At 36.7% G+C, this 21,571-nt stretch overlaps 1 protein-coding gene and 2 long non-coding RNA genes across 3 annotated transcripts in view; all 3 read right to left on the reverse strand.

The window, feature by feature from the left end:
• The window catches only part of LOC144438698 (adenylate cyclase type 9-like), a 56,205-nt gene extending 52,459 nt beyond the window's left edge, over nucleotides 1-3,746 (reverse strand). Inside the window, exon 1 of the mRNA XM_078127844.1 lies at nucleotides 1,973-3,746. Coding sequence (XP_077983970.1) covers nucleotides 1,973-3,491 — 1,519 coding nt within the window. The 5' untranslated portion in view covers nucleotides 3,492-3,746. The remainder of the gene's footprint in view (nucleotides 1-1,972) is intronic.
• An 8,362-nt stretch (nucleotides 3,747-12,108) lies between these two features.
• LOC144438444 (uncharacterized) lies at nucleotides 12,109-14,409 on the reverse strand. The gene is made up of 3 exons (XR_013481063.1): nucleotides 14,125-14,409; nucleotides 13,252-13,278; nucleotides 12,109-12,197 (listed from the first exon to the last, which is right to left on the reverse strand). It is a non-coding gene; the product is annotated as an uncharacterized LOC144438444 (long non-coding RNA).
• A 2,185-nt stretch (nucleotides 14,410-16,594) lies between these two features.
• Nucleotides 16,595-17,581, reverse strand: LOC144438447 (uncharacterized). Its single transcript, XR_013481064.1, has 3 exons — nucleotides 17,533-17,581; nucleotides 17,218-17,304; nucleotides 16,595-16,664 (listed from the first exon to the last, which is right to left on the reverse strand). It is a non-coding gene; the product is annotated as an uncharacterized LOC144438447 (long non-coding RNA).
• Between the last annotated feature and the right edge of the window lie 3,990 nt (nucleotides 17,582-21,571).

Below are 21,571 nucleotides of genomic sequence, written 5' to 3' on the forward strand. Positions count from 1 at the left end.
ATGATGAAATTACAATTTAATTAATGATACTTTTCAAGCCTGACACATCATGAACACAGACAATAAAATAAGAATGCCTCACCATGTACTAAAATTGGAAAGCCTTTAGTCAAGCATCACTCAATACTGACTGTCATTTCCCATGAATTTTTTCACGGAAATTTCCATTGAATATTATATTTACCTTATACCTTAATATTTACATGTACTTTAATGAGATGGAAAGTGACAATGCTTCTGTAGCACAACATGGTGGTGTAAATAATTCAATATTGTTATCAGTACATGGTAATTCTAAATAGAAGCTAATGTTCCATTCTAGTCTAGTTCCAATAAGGTCATGTTACAATTTACGTTATCTTCACACATTACGTCTAGTTAAAGTCAAACACTTTACCGTTAATCTGGTTAGACCCCATGCTAGACAAAGGGTAAATGGCAGCATGTGAGTAGTGATCCATCACAAATTGACAGGCGGTTGTAATTGGTTTACTTCCTTCAGACAATTGCTCATTAATATTCAATTAGTACAGTTGTACTCAACTAAAATCATGTACATTTGTAGTAGAGATGCGATAACGCCATCTCGTTTATACGAACGTTGTTGGGAGGTAGCACAGATTTTTGTGCTGGAGTAACAACTTTGACTAGACGTAATGTGTAAAGATAACGTAGTGTAAATTGTAACACGGCCATATTGGAACTAGACTAAAGAAAGTTATGATCAAGGATAGATTAACCCACACTTCTTATTATACAACCCTACCACCCCATCACTCATTCTGACTGTGTAACCCTACCCCATCACTCATTCTGTACAACTCTACCAGGTCACCCCACCAACCCATCACCCATTCTGCTTGTACAACCCCACCAACCAATCACCCAATTCTGACTTTACAACGCCACCAACCCATCACCCATTCTGACCACAACCATAAACCCATCAATGCAACCCTGGTCAGGCTGAACTTTCTTGAGCATAGGACATGTATCCTTTAATATACAAATTGGCAGTGACTCTAATATTATTTCCTGGGGAAGACAGGAGTGCAGTCAATCATCACGTGATACCAGCCTTCCCCTCCATCAGTATAAAGATGCAAGGTCTGCTCTTTAATTTACAAGTAGTATACTTGAAAACGACATGGTTAAATTTGCAGCATACAGATTTTGTAATTGCAAATCTTCATGATTCTACCATAATTTCATGAGAATATACATGTATCATATTACGTACTATAAAGACAATTTGTCATGAACCAAACATTACAATGCATCCCTTTGTTTCATAGCAAAACAAATGAAATGCTATAAACCAGTATACACAGATTATGAGATGCAGTATTGTTTGATTACTATTAGATCAGTCTATCCATGTGATGCCCCTTAGCTTATAGGCTCTCCTGTATATAAAATGGAATCATGTCCAATCCTATATCAGTCCAATTCATTGTGTATTTACAATAGACCCTAGATGGTATGTCAGCTTTGTGTCACTGTCTATTTTTAGTAACTGGTGAGCTTGCACTTCTTATCTTAGTTTAATGCCACTATTTGATGTTCAACGAACATCTTATATATCAGGAAAACTGTGAGTTGCACACAGTGAAAGAGTAAATAGGAAAGCTGGCTTAGATGATTTAACATATTTGTATTTCTACTGTACAAACATTTACCATGTACATCATGTGTATCAGCACACTGGCTATCAGAACATTGCTTTAGACTAGATTACACACACATGTAGGACTGGGAGCCGACTTGGCTAAGTGTATACATTTGCTACTTTACACAGCCCATACATGTCCATCTGAATGGAAAATAGTCCTGACATCCTGGAATTCATATTTTCCAGAATTTTCCTGAAACTTGAGAATGGTATCATATATTTCATGCCATCTTTAGAGTATGATAGAAATTCTATCATTCTCAGGTCTGGGTTTATTAATACAATATCATATCAACTTACCCATCAATGAAGGGTGTCTGCTATCACCTTTGCCATCTTCAAGATGATACGCTTCTTCCATGAACTTGACGGTTGCTGCCGAAACATGTACTCTGCCTGGTAGCCCTGCAGCCTCCATCATGTTTGCCAACGTAACATCATTTGACCATACATCAAACTTGAATCTTCTGGTGCCAATGATGCCACACAAGACTGTCCCTGTATGCACCCCGACTCGCATATTTACATTCTCGTTTTTCTCATGACAAAACTCTTTGATGGTGGTGATCATCTGTAACCCCATTTCTACACAGCAGACTGCATGATCAGGCCTTGGCTCAGGACAACCTGATACACAGTAGTAGCAATCTCCTAGGGTGCTGATCTTCTCACAACCATTTCGTTCGGCCAACAGGTCAAATCGACCAAACAAGTCATTCAGCAATCCTACTAGCTGCTCAGCAGTCTTGTTAGAACTCATTCTAGTAAAGCCAACAATATCAGCATATAGTACACTAACATTGTCCATACGATTCATGTAGAACGGCCTGAATATACTTTGGCTTTTCTTCTTCTTGGGACTTGCCCCACGTCCACCTGATGATCGTCGCTTACCACTGTAATTATCAGACTCATCATCACCTGTAGACTTCATCAGCTCATCTGCCAACATCCGTGGCATCACTGAATGGATCATCTTCTCTTTAATTTGCTTCTCAACTTCAAGTTCACGTCTAGCAACAATTGACTGTGCTACTTTCCAGAATGTGCTATGTTTTCTAAACTGTGACATGAAGAATATGGAGATGCCCATCAAATGTATGCAAAAATGGAGGAACACTTTGCTTACAGCCATGACTAAGTCGTCATAACCACCTTCAACCTCTGCGGTGCCCTGCTTTCTATTGACATAGTACAGAACTTCATATAAAACAGAATAGATGCTGCCTAACAATACAGCAACAAACAATGGCATGGGAATTACAGTGTACATCATCAGTAAAATTTCAACACAAACTGCAAACATGCCCACACTGCTGACAGGAGACGAGGTATGTTCGTAAGCTATTGTGGCAAGTGTGAGGCTACACAATGTAATAGAAAGCACGAGAGAAGTGACTAGCATGCTCTTACAATTATAAAATTTTGTATATGTGAAAACGAGAAGACCTATACAAAATACTAGCACCGCTATGCTTCCTATTACAAATTTGAGCCAGTGTTTTTCCGTCATCACGGCGAAAAATATGCTCCAAGCCACACATGACACTATGATGTACAACAAGGCATACTGAAATCGACGCTTATTTTGGGGGAAATAACTTTTTACAAGTTGCTGTTCAAGTATGTGTGAGTCAAATCGTGGATTTAACCAGTTTCCCGACGACCTCTCAAAAAGTTGCGGGAGTCTCCTCACTGACTGTCTGCTGCTATTGGAATCGTCTTGACTCGATCGCGGCGTCGACTCAGGTTTGATGGTAACTTGTACCGAGTTCTCGTCGGAGGTACCGCCGTGAAATGTTACTTCAGTCTCCGCCATGTTTACGAAGTGTTCACAGTGATCCAAACTAACACACGATCGTACAAGGGAACGTTCGTTGAACTCCAACGATTCAGTAAGGTAACATTGACACCTAGATTTCAGAGATAAGTCTTTACAGAATGCGGAAGCTGTTGAATATATATACAATACTCATACAGTCAAGACAGAGGTCTCTAGCTCTGAGCGATGTACCATGTTACGGGAGTTTCACATAACGTTACAAATACAAGGCCCTGAACATCAAAGATCGTCGTCTAGTAAGTACGAGACATGCACACATGCACTGATCATCGACAACAATGCAACGCTACCTTGGCAATAAATCCTGCGAACTGTAGCATGTAAGACTTTGCCGTTACTGGTCGGTGGTGGGAGTTATAGCTAGCTCTCTGCCGATGTCGTAAACATTCAGTGAAGGCCTGGCGAATGAACGTCTACGTAAAACACACTACGCTGACAACCCTCTGTAAAGTTATTTCACCAAGCATATTATAATAGTTGGCTATGACAAACAGTGGCAACATCCAATTGGTCGATCACGAAATTATGCACCCCGCAAAAGCTAACTTCCTGTCTAGCTTGTTAATATTATAATATTTAAGCACCAAAACTGCAGTAGAGTTTCGTATTCCACGCCATCGTTTCTGTGTAAACGATGCAACGTTGTATTCAGTGTATTCAATATTCCACTAACGTGACCCAGAGGGATGACAGGCTATAAATGGAACGGCGGGGTGATCCCTGTTCACCCATCCTCGTACTAGGATTACAATATTGGCGATACGATGAATATTCCCATAGGGTCATGGCAATAGACATATTTTCACTATCTCTGACCCTATGCCTGTGTTTTTATCTCTACAAGTTTTTAAGAAATCTAACTCCATGATATGACGTGCCTGATGTTAAAAACACAGTCACTATAGTGTAAACTATTTGGGTCATTGACTTCTTTGAATGCATTCAGAAAATCCATACCTATTTTTACGCATACACATGATTTCCATTAATCCCCATTGAAATGAGCACGCAAAAGCTGCTAAAATTGAACAACATTAAAATGCGACCCAATTTGGTTACCGCGTAGATGATGTAAGGCAATGCATGTCAAAACACATTCTAATACAAATACGAATCAACAAATTAGATTACAACTAATGTGTGGAATAATTTGATACATTTGCACTGTTTTGTTCAAATCAGCTTGGCTCATTGCCATCGAAAAATCACCCACAGAAAAAAATGTATGCACGGTGAAATACGACTATAATCAAATTTCTAAGCTATCGCAACTATCAGAGAAGTAATTTTAACAGGAAGTACTATGAGTGTCTTTGGTTTCAAGTCTGTATGTATCAGTGCAGCGCCTGTACTCAAGAGTTAACTATGGGATAACACTGTAGAGTATACCATTACATCACCATAAACATGATACATGTATATAATTTGACGAATTCACGGGTTTGTGTTTTTTTATCATCATTTTATTATGTCATGTTCTTAGCAATTTTCTTCATATTATGCGTTATTCACTTTTTTCTTCTTTGCAAAGACAATTTTGCCTCGGATTTGAGACTTTACGGGCACGTTATCAATGTAACAGTAACTAGTTACTTTACATGTAAAAGTATAATAATATTTACTTTTTAAGGACGAAAATATAGCTTTGTATCTTACATTTATTTTTCCAAGTCAAAATTACTTTCTATATTTATTCAAAAACAATGAAGGGAAAATTCTCCTCCACTGTCTATGGTTTATTTAGCACCAAGATATAATAATCATCTTTTATATATAAATGTCCACATTCCGTGTCCCGTCATTTCTGTTCACCTAGTATCACGAGTATAAAATATGTTAAACATCGCTTTCTGCAAGTTTGTGACCGCAGGTGACAACATCCATGGAAGCAGCATATGAAAATCCAGTGGAAAACGACCCCTGATTTTTATTGTTGGTCATAAAATGTGTATAACAATGACAGGTGACCTCCGATGACCACGGGTTTTGTTTTCCATCCACACCCCCTGCAGAGACAGCGAATTCATCTAAATGAATGTTTAAGAGATTACCATGACAAACTCTTTGGGTCCCTATGCGAAAATTGAAACGATAAATTCCGCACAGACCCGCGTATTTTAATGAGATTTATAACTGTTCACGTGTTTTAATCACCACTCCTTGAAGGTTGGACAAGGCTTTGTCGTGCTATTGTTGTCTCGTCATTGTGGTCAGAGTGAAGCCTCTATTTATGGCAACACGTCTGATCAATTCTCAACCTCTTTCATACTTTTATTTACGCTACTATCGCATTAGTTTTATTTCTTCGTCTCTGTTCTTCAACCTTCTCGTGTTCAATCATGCAAGCAAGGACGAAAATAGCGCCAATGGTATAGATAGATAGATAGATAGATAGATAGATAGATAGATAGATAGATAGATAGATAGATAGATAGATAGATAGATAGATAGATAGATAGATAGATAGATAGATAGATAGATAGATAGACAGACAGACAGACAGACAGACAGACAAACAGATAGATAGATACTATAGATAGATAGATATATAGATAGATAGATAGATAGATAGATAGATAGATAGATAGATAGATAGATAGATAGATAGATAAATATATAGATAGATAGATAGATAGATGGGTAGGTAGATAAGTAGACAGACAGACAGACAGACAGACAGACAGACAGACAGACAGACAGACAGACAGACAGACAGACAGACAGACAGACAGACAGACAGACAGACAGACAGATGGATGGATGGATGGGTGGATGGAAAGAGGGAAGGACGGGCGGACACCTGGACGGACACGAATACGAGTACCCACCCACTCAAGCATGCACGCACGCACGCACGCACGCACGCACGCAGATATACATACATACATACATACATACATACATACATACATACATACATACATACATACATACATACATACATACATACATACATACATACATACATACATACATACATACATACATACATTTTACCCTAGTTATAGCACTTCTCAACCTAAGTTCAGTTGTGTTAAAAAAAATCCCAAAGTTTGCCATTCGTATTGTTATATAGATGCGCGTCGTTGCCAAGAGGTATGTAAACAATGAATCCATGGCTAGAAAATGTAACAATATGAGACAGATAAGAACCATCAATGGCTGTCAAGAACATGAAAGGAAAACTAATTGTTACGACAATAAAGAGAGAAACGTTAATACTTGTCAAATAGGTTGCCATGACAATAAGGAGAGAAAACGTTAACAACCTGTTGAATAGATTACTAAATGATAAATGGTGATCGATGGACCTTCACTTCATCATACATTCATTCGTTCTAATGAAGAGATGATAACATTTAACCCCTGGCTAATCAATTTGGCCATCTACTTGAACTGAAATAAGACAGATTTATAAATTTTGTGGACCACGGCGTAAGTTTTGTGGTTGTTTTAATGTAGTTGTTAAAAGATAAAAGACACTGTACATTGTAAAAGGCCTAATAAAAGAAATTATGTGGTTCCGGTTACGCGCAATTTTAGAATAGATGAGGTAAGTAGATTTTTTATTTTTTTCTGTGTGAGTGTCTAGTTCAGGTTTTCAATTGTTCTGCAAATTGTCTCTGTGTTGTTTATTTCTTCCTATCAGATGTACAGTCATTACAGATTGGAAAAACAATTTTATATTGTCTTTTTAAGTTGATGACAGTTTCCGCATCCACTATTTCTCGTGAGACTTCACACAATGTTTGCGATTTTATTATTTTTTTCTCGAATACGTAAAAAAAAAAGTTTGGGTCGGCAGTGAAAAGCTAGGTGGGGTCGGGTAACCGGAACCAAACAATTATTTGTTTAGGTCTAATTGATAGTTAGCCACCCGCTATTAAAATATAAGGGACTGGTCAGTTTCTTGAGGATGGTGGGAGTGTTTGTCGGTGGATTTTATCATGTACACCACATGACCAATACACGTACACGTACACGTCAGGTACATTACTCTGTAATTATTCTGACATGGAGTGGATATATGACTAAATCTCGGTCATAAATACTTTACAAGCCAAGATCATAATATTAAAAATACAAATTGATATTTATACACAGGATTGTTTACTAAATAATCATGAATTTCTATGCATAATTTAGATTATTTTTAAAAAGCATTTGAAAAGTTTCGTGTTTAAAAACATGTAGTGTACTTAATTTGTAGACACAGGCCTGTTTCATTAAATGACCTAGATGATTGTTAACTCTCCAATGGGCTAGGTGGACTAGGTTCCTTTTTAATTTCACTTAGGGTGCGTTCTCTATTTGACAACCAGCAATACCGCACATTATTGTATACCTCGTTGTAAGCTACACTTTGGACTCCAATTTTATTACCTTCCTCAAGGAAGGGTTATTTTATGCGTTTGTCTACCTGGCTGGCTGTCTGTATGTATGTGTATGTATACACGGTATCTAAAAAAAACCTACTGCGTCAATTCTAATGAAAGTTGCTAAAATTCTTCCTTATGGTAATGGCAAGAACTGACGAGGTTTTTGTAAACACCCATGAATAGTAATAAGACATTTGCATACTTAAGAATTTTCAGTAATTAGACAACAGTATATCTTAGAATGGGATCTTTAAATTCAATATATTTTGGTACATACATCAACAACATTAAAGCACAACTGTCCTGTAAAGTTGTTGATGTAGCTTTTAGTTTTGATGAGTAATTTGCATAATTAATGATTTTCAGTATTTAGACCAATTAAGAATGCATGCAAGCTCAAGTTTCATACAATTTGGTCTATACATTGACAATAACAATTTACATGTGTCCAATAAAGCTTGTTGATGTAGCTTTTAGTTTTAATGAGTCAGTTGCATAATTAATGAGTTTGGTAATTTGGCATTTCTTTAGAATGAATGCTTAAAATTTTACATAACTCAACACACACATTGATTTCAACAAAGTGCATATGCAATATGCAATATGCCATATGTGTGGTCTAATTATAGCACTAAACAGATATCTACCTTGAAAGTGGCCTATCATAATGTGTTACGATCTTAAACATGATGTTAGTATCAGTCATAATTTTGTAATTAGGAATATCCTTAATTTTACTTCATTGGGTCTGGTTGGTTGTTATTTACATTTTGTAAACGTTTAATGGACAGCAAGAATACCGTTATTTACAGTTGTGTATATTCCGATTCCTATTTCCATTCTAGCTTTTGGAAACACTTTAGGTCGATTCTTTACTAGTGCTCTTTGTACTTTTTAGACTTTAATTTATGGGGGGGGGGTTACTTCTGTTTCATTTTAATGTTTTCTCTTTCCTTTGTTTTAATTTTGTATGGGCCACTGGCCTGAAATAAATAATAATAATACTAACAATAATAATATACATTTTATCCCATGTAGCTTTTTGTTTTAATGAGTCATTTGCATAATTAAGGATTTTGGTAATTAGGCAATACTTACGAATGAAAGCTTCAAATTTCATATACAAACTGTAATTTGCTACATTCATTGTTAATAACAAAGGGCATGTGTCTGATCGTAGACCCTCCACCGTGATCTATGGTCTGATATAGCTAAATGATATGGTTTTAAATATTTGAATGTATAACTTGCATAATAAATGACTTTCGGTAATAAGACAATATCTCATAAATGCAAGCTTTGAATTTCACATAATTTGATATATGCATCAATGACACCAAAACACACGCACATCTTCAATATCACTTGATGAACACATACTTTTTAGCACAACTGAAGTACTGAACTGAGGTTCAGTGGTGCTCTAGGCATGGTGAAATCTCTATATGTATACATATATGTGTGTGTGTATATATATATATGTGTGTGTGTGTGTGAACGACTCAAAGTCAAAAACCACCAGACCAACTGCCTTGGTATTTGGTGTGATAATTAATTAGTGTGTGTAGATGGAAAATTGTTCAAATGAAAGGTGAAAATAAATATGTGATTTTTGGTCCAAAAACTTAACCCCAAAACTACTATACAGGGGAGATTAGTCAGAAATTTGGTGTGAATATTCTTAGGGTGTGTATATTAAGAATTATTCATGACATGACCTCATCAAGTGACATGCAAATTAGGTCTAAAAAATGTGTCTTTTTGGTCAAAACCTTTAATTCCAAAACTAGTGAGCAGATTGGGATGAAATTTAATGGGGATGCATCTGGGGATGTGTAGATGAAAGTGTATAATATTCTCGTGATGATTCCATCAATTCCAGCAAATTAGGTCTAACAATCTCAATTGTGGAAACAATGATTGATCTTTCAGTCTTGTACCATACATATTGAGAATGAATCTAAAAACTCTGTTATTAGCACTAATCACTAATATTCAATTGAAATTCTTGCAGATCGGTTACACTGAAAAAACAGATCAATTGATTGTTGTTGCAGAATATGCTTCTATTAAAGTTTGCAAACAAAAGGTGACATGAATACATACAATGTACAAACTAGAGACAAGTTGTGACAGAATGCATACCCCATGCAACAATTTCACACTGAATGAAAAGTATGTTAATTACACATTTCAATACATTATCTGAGTGATGTTACTTCTAGTGGTCTGAGATTTAACACACATTACAAGTCGTTCAAGTTTAGTGAAGTATTGTTGATTATGAGTTTAATGAACTTCCCTAGGTATACTTTACAAAGCTGAACTATTTGTAGAATGTGCATTACAAATACTCCGTAATTTATTTCACATCATCAACTTTTTTCTATAGGTCTGAAAGACATTTAACCCCAATTTTATCAGAACTGGAACTGCAACTTGGCTTGTATGCAGTAGAACACAAATGTGCATATGGAAGTGGGAACAAAGATGGATCTCTCAGTCTCGTACCATACATGTTGATAAAATGAAACTAGTGGTATGAACTGCCATATAATTTTGTATGATGCCTGTACAATTTCAATTAGTAACAGTTTATGATTCCTGTGTTAGAAATTACTCAGACTGTGGAAATTCACTTAGGTTTTAACATGTCAATGCAATATCAACATGTCAACACCATGCCAAAAATGACATCTTAGTGAAAAAAAGAAATGTCTATATTTATATGTTGTATAATATGCCCCCACTGCTAGTACTGTTACATTTACAAAATAGGCAAAAGTCATCTCTGATGAAACCCAGTGGATAATCAATTCCCATGAGTTACTAGTGTTGTTACATTTCAAGCAAGGTTTTTAGTGAATGATTCTGGTGAACAGCTAATGTTAGGTGTGGGGTATTTTTATGCCATTAGTGAACAGCATATGTTAGGTAGGTGTGGATATTTTTTATACCATCAGTCAACAGGTAATGTTAGCTATGGGTAGTTTGCTATTCCAGCAGCTGTGTGACCTTGAATGCCTACTACACTTGGAACTACACTTTCCCCTGAAGCGTATATACATGGCAAAAACATTCTTCAGACTTCAATACATGCTCTGGTCATTTGCTCTTTCATTATATCACAAATTTCTTTAATATTACCTTTCTGAATACACGTACTTCAAATTACACAGTAGTCTTTTTTTTTTTAAATTCAAGAGTAGATGTAACATATAACAAGTGTCACATTCTCCATAACAAAACAATGTTATCAAATAAACAATGCCTTTTACACATTGAAAGGTTAAATAGACCTTTCCAATAAATCCTGTCCTCTAGTGGTGAAATAAAGCAGTTATGTACACAAGTGAAAGGTCAAGTCATAGATCTTTCCAATAAATCCTGTCCTCTAGTGGTGAAATAAAGCAGTTATGTACACAAGTGAAAGGTCAAGTTATAGACCTTTCCTGGAAATCCTACCCTATACTGGAAAGAGAAAAGTAAATAAAGTTTTGCAAAAGGCATGGCCTCTCAAAAAACACAAAGAAGTTTTACAGTTTTTGAAAAACACAAGACAAGTAAAGTATCAAATAAATAAACTCTGCTATCAAAAATGAATTGTATACTGAGCATAGTAAATAAATCCTGCTATCAAAAATGAATTCTAGTAACTGAACATAGTACTGTAAATGGCTTATTAAAAAGACATGTCAATGAAAAGCTATGGCATCATCACTTCTAGGAATGTTGAGCTCTGGAAACACATGCTCCGAGGTTTCTGTGATGTCAACCCACTCCTCTCTATCTAAAACCCTGAGATTGGGCATCGATTTTGTGTGCATGGATTTTCAGTATAAAAACCATACATACCCTTGTTAATGACTACAAAAAATAATAAACGTTACATCACTAAATTCAACCTACGTCTTGTCTACTCTGTCATTTCTTGTCTAACGTTCGCTTGAGCCACATCTAGAGATGTTAGACAGGGAGGAACCATAGTAGAGTGGGTTGGGGTCAGAAACCTCGGCACACATATCTCCAGAGTTGTATTTATGAATACTATAAACCCAGCACTTACAACACAAACAAGAATTCTAGAATACTCATTGACAAGTGTTCTATGAGTTGTCTCCATGCTTGTCTTTTCTTCTACAGACTTACATATATAGCAGATCAAAGTTTTTCTGATAACAATCCAGAAGCAAATTTAAATGAGTTTACACCTATATGATATTTAGGATTTGGAGTAATGAAGTTTGGAGAGGAACTTATCTACATCAAGGTTGGTTGGAAATCTTGTATTGACTGGCAAAACCTGTGAAATGGAAAACAACATAATTATGATACAAGACATAGAACACACCATTGTAGATGTTCAGTAATTAAAGACAAACACCACTCCAGGAAATAAAGATACTTCATTAACTTTGGGTTCTGGAGAGCTATTTCATGATTTCACATCACATGAATTTCACTTGACGGCCGAGGAACACTAAAGTGAAAATCTTTTCACCTCTATTGTTCTAGCAGTGAGACACCATTGTCTCATGGGTTTTAGCAGATACGAATATGTATTGGATGAAAAATATATATTCATGATGATTTATCTCAAGGTAATAAGCACTTAGGAGTCATAAATATTCATTGTTCATTTAATACATATTTACAAAAACATATTTACAACTACACTGATTAAAATTGATCATCTACATGGAGTTTGGATCAACTTCGCCGTACTCAAAGTGGTGTTGGTTTCATCGGAGTGACTCAGATGGACATATGGTTATATAGTGTTTGCATATCATAATATGGGGTAGATACTTGAATGGAGTCTCTTTGTATGACGGTTTTTGAGTTACATAGTAAATTGTAACTTCAACTCTCAATATATCCATCATGTGGTCAAATTTGATAATGTCACAAAACAACAAAGTAATGTGTATATGTCCCATAATAGTATGTCACCTTTGTGCCAGGTTTGCAAAAAATCAGCCACTGCATGTCAGCAACATGGATACATGTATATACAAAGGAATGGACAGACACACACATGAACGGTATTTTCACAAGTTAGGAACCCATAGTAATACTAATTGCTCCACTTGGGTACTGTCCAAAGGGATGCTAACATATCATCATTAGGACCACAATATATTGTGATCCACATACACATTATGTATTATTTTTCTCAATGAATTCATTGATATAGAGGTTGTGCATATGCAAATACGTACTGAAAAAATAAAGCAATAAAAAACACGAGTTGCGAGAAAAGTTGTCACACAACACTGTCTATCAACTCTATGTGGACTGATCTATGACTGACTAAATAATGATTTCGTCAAAGTCATAGTATTAAAGGTACTAACCTTTGTATCTGTCTTAACCTTCTTCGTCTAATAACAAAAACAAAACAAAACATAAAATACAATTAGCCAAAATATTTGGTAAAATATATCGGGTTCCTATGTCATTTGACCTGGATTTCCAAACAAACTTACCATAGCCTTTATGAGGAAACGACCAAAACACTGTTCAGCACAAAGTAAATGGTATGCAGGAGTTGGTTTATATATCTATTGATCTCAATCAATGACTTTATTTTTAAGTATTAAAAAGTAAAACCATCTTACATTTGAAGTGAAAGTACTCATGAGACTGCTGGGGAAGGGGTGGGAGATTTGGGACATCAAGCTAACGAGGAGAAACTACCAATTAGATTATGGGGAGGGGGGAGGGGCGCATTTGGGAGATCAAGCTATTAAGAAGGAGAATATACCAATGGGATGGATGGGGTGGGTGAGGGTAATAGGAGGTAAAGAGATTTGGAACATCAAGTTAACAAAAAAGTACCTTTTATGAGATTGTTGGGAATGGGTGAGGAGATGTGGGACATCAGGCTAATATAGTAATAAGGAGAAAGTACCAATGAGAAGGCGAGTGTGGGGAGGTGTTAGGGGATAGGGAGATTTCATAACACAAGATGACTATACAAAAAACATACAGAGATAACGATATATCTAAATTAGTAAGTTTTAAGTGGGTATAAGCTACCATTGTTCAATCAATAATGCGTCTAATCATCAAACTTTCCTGGTATTTTTAAACCTTCACATTTCACAAACCAATAGACCCTTCTTTTGTGTAGGGTCTATCAACAAACACACATACTGTCTACTGTTACTATATAAATATAAAGTCGAAGTATTTAAATATATATATGTATATATAGCCCTGCCTACCTTGTTGCCTTTTGAATGACGCCTTTCTGTCTCTCTGCCATCATTACTGAGGGGTCTCTTTTGCCCTCTCTGTCCCTCTGAACAACTTCCTTTGTTTTTTCTTTCATCATTGCAACTTTGATCAACTCTTGCACCTTTCCTCCCATCTTCCTGTACTGTTTTAGTATGACTTTGATTGCCTTGATTCACACTAACCGAGTCACTTGTGTGTCTGTGGTTGCCTTGATTCCCACTAACATTGCCTTGATTCACATTGACAGAGTCACTTGCATGACTTTGGTTGCCTTGGTTCACACTAGCAGATTCACTTGTGTCTCTTTGGTTGCCTTGGTTCTTATTAACAGAGTCATTTGAGTGTCTATGTCCATCATGGGCAGCAGTCTGATTTGAATCCGACACAACCTTACTTGTTGTTGTTTCACAACTGGTGGTACTGCTTGATACAACTGAGTTACTACTACTGTCTTTGGTTGAAGAAACATGATCCTCTGAAAGCACTACAGCTTTTGCGAGATTGACAAGAGACTTGGCAGCATCAATACTATGACTATCTTTGCTCACGTCACTAGTTTTATGCTGGTTAGTCTCGTATTGCACTTCAATATCAGAATTAGAATTCAACTGTTCTAGGTTACTCTGTGAAACTACAGCAGGATTAGAATTCAACCGTTCTTGGTTACTCTGTGAAACTACAGCAGGGTTAGAATTCAACCGTTCTTGGTTACTCTGTGAAACTACAGCAGGATTAGAATTCAACCGTTCTTGGTTACTCTGTGAAACTACAGCAGGATTAGAATTCAACCGTCCTTGGTTACTCTGTGAAACTACAGCAGGATTAGAATTCAACCGTTCTTGATTACTCTGTGAAACTACAGCAGGATTAGAATCCAACCGTTCTTGGTTACTCTGTGAAATGACAATGTCTGGTGACACACTGCTATCTATACAATGTGAAAGATTAGGTGATTGCTGACCTGTAAGTTTTTCAGTTTGACTCTTTTCCTTGTTGCAATTTCCTTCATCTTGATTGTCATGTCTTAGACTCACAGCACTGCTTTCATTATTTTCTGTACCTACCATGCTGTTACTATTCTCACCAATGTCTCTCATTTTTGGAGTTTGTTCCTCAATTGCTATTGCAGTTCTATGACAATCTTGTTCAATGTCTTCAGTAACTATGGCAACATTGGAATTTTTCATACATTGTTCCACTAAGACAGGACTTTGGCAGTGACTTGCAGTAGAATCAATCATAATGGTAGAAACAGTAGAAGTTTCTTTTAGTGCATCTTGTTGAGCAGAATATGCAACACTTTGATTTTGTTGTTGAGTTTGTGGCCTATGTTGTAATACTCTTTGTTGCTGCTGTTGTCCTTGCTGCTGCTGCTGCTGCTGCGGCTCTATAGATAGCGGATTCCTGCCCCCACCTTTCCTACCTTGTAAATCATTCACTTGTTGCTTTTGCCGTTGTTGTGGTATTTGATGTTGTTGCAACATTTGTGATAATATACTCTGTCCACCTTGTACATCAGTTCTGACAGCTGGCACTGCAGCTTGCATGGTCTGTTGTTGCTGCACTGCAGTCTGCACAGCCTTTTGCTGCTGCACATCAGCCACATTTGTTTGCTGCTTGGTTGGGGTTGCACACTTAAAATAGTATGTGGTTACAGGTTCAGTAATTGGAACAGTGGTCTTTTGTCCAACATTCTGCATCACAGTTGGCGGTAAAGTACCACTAGATACAATAACATCTCCAGACATTGTCACAGGCATTACGAGCTGTGGTGGCGCTATCACCTTCTGGCTCGTTCTTTCTAAGCTATGTACTCTAATATTAGCTTTAGAAAACTGATGCGCTTTACTTAATTTCAACTTTTGGGCTTTATTGAGTCGTTTTTTGCATCTCAGTCCTTCAGTGTTAGCAGAGGATGTTGAATTAGACTTGGATGCACGTAACACTTCCAGCTGTTCTCGTACAGTTGGCGGGCTTACGTAGCTGTTAAAGTTCAGATTTCTGACATGTGCTTGTGTAAGTGGATTGTGATGAATATTATTTACAAAAGATATCGATCTACCAGGACTGACTTGATGAGTTGCTATGTTCAAGACTTGGTTTGTCAGGGACATTGAACCACTACGAACAGTAACCTCAGGTATCACTTGCTGTTTGTGCTGAAGTTCTTGCTGCTGCTGCTGTTGGAGTTGTTGCTTTGCACCCTGCGAAAGGGCTGCCATTGCCACTGAAAGGGGGTTTGAGGACATAGATGTCTTTGTAGGTGCAAGTGTTTGAGAATTTCTTGGAGGTAACACCTGGTGTTGCGCACTGCCCAATACAGTTGTTACATGTGTTTGAGAATGTCTTTGTGGCAACTTCTGGCATTGAGCATTGTCTGAAACAGCTGTTGCTACAACAACTGACCTTGGAGATTGGGATTTTCCTGTCACAAAATTATTCAGTTGTATTTGTTGTTGTGCTCCATGGGTAACTATGACTGGCTCCTCCTGACTCTGTTGTTGCTCCTTTCTTCTTGTCAAACTCTCTGCACAACAAAATGAACATGCTAGAATAAATCATCATAGACACACATTGGCAATAAGGGAACACTTCGGAGATCGGAAGAATGTCAAAATCTTGGATTAAGATCAACTGTATAGATGACGGTTGAAGGATGCTAATTGTATTCACCAAAGAAAGGCATATTTAAACTGGGAAGCCAGATTTGAGATCCCAACTGTTTCTGCCAAGCTTATTTCACGTGTCTCTTTTCCGAGACAAGTAGCAATAGCCCATTGTAGTACACCCCTAGCAATACTGATGAGATGTCAGCGAAAATTTGGGATTCGTTTCCAAGAATTTTTTGACTCTATGACTAGAAACTTTCATCAACAACCCAGTATAGAACATGAAGAGGCAATCAAAGAGTATAAATACATGTATCAGTACTTACACTGTAACAGCGAAAAAACTCACAAACTCTGTGTAGAATTGACACACTCAGTATCCTGATAAATCATCATAAGATTAATATTTGCACAACAATTTATAATATCTACACAGAAATGTTATCAAATGATCACACATTCTTTTTATACCTTTTGTATTTTTTCTTTTGGATTTCTTAGCCGATTCTTCTGATTGTTGTTTATTGGCAATTTGTTCAGCTTGGTTCTCAGAATCCTCTGTACGAAAAAAAAAAAAGAATTATCAAAAAATCTGTGCTATCAAACAATTTCTTGTTAACAATACAATAGTGACATTATTTTTTATTCTTTACATGGTCACTACAAGCATGGCCAAAGTGAATACAGTGGACACTCAACCACAACTCATCAAGGGTCAAGGGTCGTGAGTTTGCGAGGTGCTAATGACATATTCAGAATTCAATAGAGGGTGTACTACATACTCACCAGTATGAAACAGGGCAAACAAGGACTCAAATAAGGGATCATGTCGTGTTGACTCTATAATGTCATCTACTGCTTCATTAGTCACCTTCAGGAAACAAAAATATATCAGATTTAGATTAAACTTGTTCATAAAAAAATGACTTTTTAAATTAAAAAACAGTCACACGTAAACATACACTGTCAGTCACACACAAATAAACAGTCACAATAAACAAACAGTCACAGAATAAACAAAAACAACTTACCTGGACATCCAGCAAATCAACAATAGATTCAGGTTCAACTGCTGACTGATTAGATTGGCTACTAGTACTAGGCAATACTGTGGATTCACTGAAGAACAAACAAACAATAACAGATATATCACTTTACATTGTAATATTGATCAGTTGATAACAGTAAGAAGTTGACAAGGTAACTCATAGAAGGTTGTACAGTTGTCACCTAAATAAGATGAAAATCATCAGCAATACTGTGTCAGTTAGACTTTGTGTGAAATCTAAAATGCCCAACAATGAACTTGGCCATGACACCATCCAATGGAATAACTGGCTACAGACATATCAGGTCACACTGATAGTAATATTTGAATAAAGAAAAACTCCAATCAGAATTATTTGACTTCAGTACATTGATTGTCGCTATCAACTTAGAGATTATTTTGGGTTATAAAATAACACCTATTATTGATAGGTTAGTTGGTTGGTTACTTGGTTGATGGTTGGTTTGTTTGTGGGTGGGTGGATGGTTGGTTAGTTACTTGGTTGATGGTTGGTTGGATGGGTTCAAAGAAATGACTATACATTTGGTTCCCTTTTACATAGTTTTCCCTCACAATTTCTAAATAAAATGTAAGAATGAAACCAAAGGCATTCCATCTGAAGTTCAAAACATAATATCTCCACTCACCTAGCAACCACTACTTTATTGATATTCTGTGCTAACTTCTCATGTAGTTCTGTATTGGACAGTAAAGACTCCAAGAATTGCTATGTAGAACAACAAAAAAGAGAACAGTTTAATTATAGTAAGAATTGCTCATTCATATCTACATGCATTTACACAGACACAGACAGACAGACAGACAGACAGACAGACAGACAGAGACAGACAGAGTCTCAGTTTAGTCATGCTAAAATTCAGCAAAAGTATAAAAAACGCTCATAAATATTCATAGATTTCGTACAAATCAACTCGTTCCAGTCATACCACCATATAATATTTGAGAACCTAACTTTATTGAAATCCATCTAAAGGTTTTTAAGATAATCAAGTCTCATACACACACAGAGGCACACACACACACACACACACACACATTAGCCTCCCCTATGGGCACAAACAAAATCAGCTTTTGTATATCAAAATATCAAAAAAGGCTTTTAATAAACATACTGATATATCGTTGTCTTCTTCAGGTACTTGTTCTGTCTGATTGCCTGTACTATCTGTAGCTGTATGATCATGGCTTGCTAATTCACGACGTCTAGGAATTACCCTGTAATATAGAAAATAAAATCACAGACTTGTCTGTAGTAAAAGAACACAAACATTATTTGGTTAATGTATACTTACCTGGATATTCTTTACTCAGGTTCCTCATTGTGTTCACATACCACTGCAGACTCTATGACTTGACTGTTAAGTAGATCAGTGAAATCACGGAACTAGTAAACTCTTAAGTGTAATGAACCTATTCCTGACCCCGGAAATGGCCATGTTACCTAGTTGAATGCTGCACTAGTATAACATTCCCGTGTCATAATACACAAATAAATGTTTGATCTTGAATGAGTACAATCCAAATATATAGTTTTTAAAACTTACGCCTTTCTTCTGGGTGATTTGCCACTAAGCAATGGATTATCCTCTTTGACTGGGGTGGCGAGAAATGGGTTGTCACCTGAAACATTGAATATATGTTAGATTGTGAAGTCAAGAAATAAATTACATACAAACACTAAGACCATGCAAACCATGGGAACTTGGTGCAGGAGATCTGAGAGAAATGAACAATAAAAAAAATCATAAAGAGATTCCTATGTATACTTATGGGTGTGTAAATCAAGCCAACCCCGTAATTTATAAGATTTTCAACTCATACTCACTACATATTTGTAGTAGTGATTTCTATGCCACCTAAAAGAAATTGACAAGAGGTCACAGGTCGCTGCAAACCTGAAAAACTGGATGTCTACCTTCTGATATCCAACACAAACAATTTCTAACTTTGTAACTATTTTTAACATCGCTACTGGCAAACTATAATTCTTTGTTGGCCTTGGTTGACACATTAGACTTTCAATTGTTATTTTGGGTTGCATAGATTTCTTCGAAAGCATTAATTTTATTGATTTTGAGAAACTAGTCCGGATTCACACAACAGATATCAACTTTCACTTAGTACATACCAGTACCTTGTTGATTCATGGGTGAGGAGTGATTTCTTACAGTTTGTGACACTACATTTGCTGCCATGTGCTGTGAGGTATGTTGCTCAATCCGCTGCACTGATGTTTGACTCATCCTGTGTGGGGATGAGTGTGTCACAGTTTGTGACACTACATTTGTCTCCATCTGTTGTAATGGTTGTGCAATCCTCTGCACTGATGTTTGACTCATCCTGGGTGGGGATGGGTGTGTCACGGTTTGTGACACTACATTTGTCTCCATCTGTTGTAATGGTTGCACACTCCTCTGCACTGATGTCTGCCTCATCCTGGGTGGGGATGGGTTTGTCATGGCTTGTGACACTATATTTGTCCCCATCTGTTGTAATGGTAGTGCACTCCTCTGCACTGATGTTTGACTCATCCTGGGTGGGGATGGTTGTGTCACGGTTTGTGACACTACATTTGTCTCCATCTGTTGTAATGGTTGCACACTCCTCTGCACTGATGTCAGCCTCATCCGGGGTGGGGATGGGTTTGTCATGGCTTGTGACACCACATTTGTCTCCATCTGTCGTGAGGGATTTTGTGCTCTTGTGACTGATGCTTGACTCAGCCTGGGTGAGGTTGGATGCGCAATAACTGGTGATACTACGTTTGTATCCATGCATTGTGTGGGTTGTACCATCCTCTGTAATAATGTCTTGTCTACCTGATGTTGTTGTTGTTGTTGTTGTTGTTGTTGTTGTTGTTGTTGTTGTTGACGTCTTAGCAATGCAAGGTTATTACGAGTACGGGCTGATAAAAAAAAAAATTGGTGTCAGGTTATCACAAACACAAAGCTGTGGAAAAAAGGTTTGTTAAAGTAAAATTCAAATACGAGTACTGAAATCATAAAACTACAAATGACAATTTATTCATTACTCAAAATTATGTAAGAATTATCATTTTGAAAGTGACGGTTATGATAAAAAAAAATTCTTAAAACTGAGTCAGTTGACTTGTTCACATCGCATGCTTGACAAAGAAATTATAAACGATGCTATGATGCAAATCCTACTTACTTCTCTGGAGTCTTTTACTTTGATCAATCATACCACTAGACTGGAACTTACTCTGACTATGGAACCTACAACAACAAAAAACACCCTAAAAATACTGAACCACATCACCTATGATGCAAAGATTAATAAGACATCCTGTAAACTGAACCTGTTCTGTGAAACTGTTCTTCGACCTTCGACATGTCTTTGACAAATCTTATGATATCTGGAGTTGAAATATAATATTTCAAAGCACACATACTTTAACTTTGAAATTTACCTCTACACATGTGCATTCAATGTCTCAGTTATAATTTGTCCAGCATGAATGTGACTAACTTATATGTATAAGTTGTCCATTCTTGTTTGTTTGCCCTTATGGGAGGAATTTAGTTTATATTCAGTCTGTTCTGCAACTACACAAGTTGTGCACATGGTTTAGAAATCGACCTAGACTTGGCAAAATTATTGTGTAATTCATGCACCAACCATACTCTGAGGTATGATATTTCATGACTTTGTATACAAGTTTTAAGACTACTCACTTAATCTGTGCTAATGTTTGATCAAACTTCTTCCATAAATTACAAATGACTGTCTCTTCAT

This window comes from Glandiceps talaboti, chromosome 8 (genome assembly GCF_964340395.1).
Source record: "Glandiceps talaboti chromosome 8, keGlaTala1.1, whole genome shotgun sequence".
NCBI lineage: Eukaryota > Metazoa > Hemichordata > Enteropneusta > Spengelidae > Glandiceps > Glandiceps talaboti.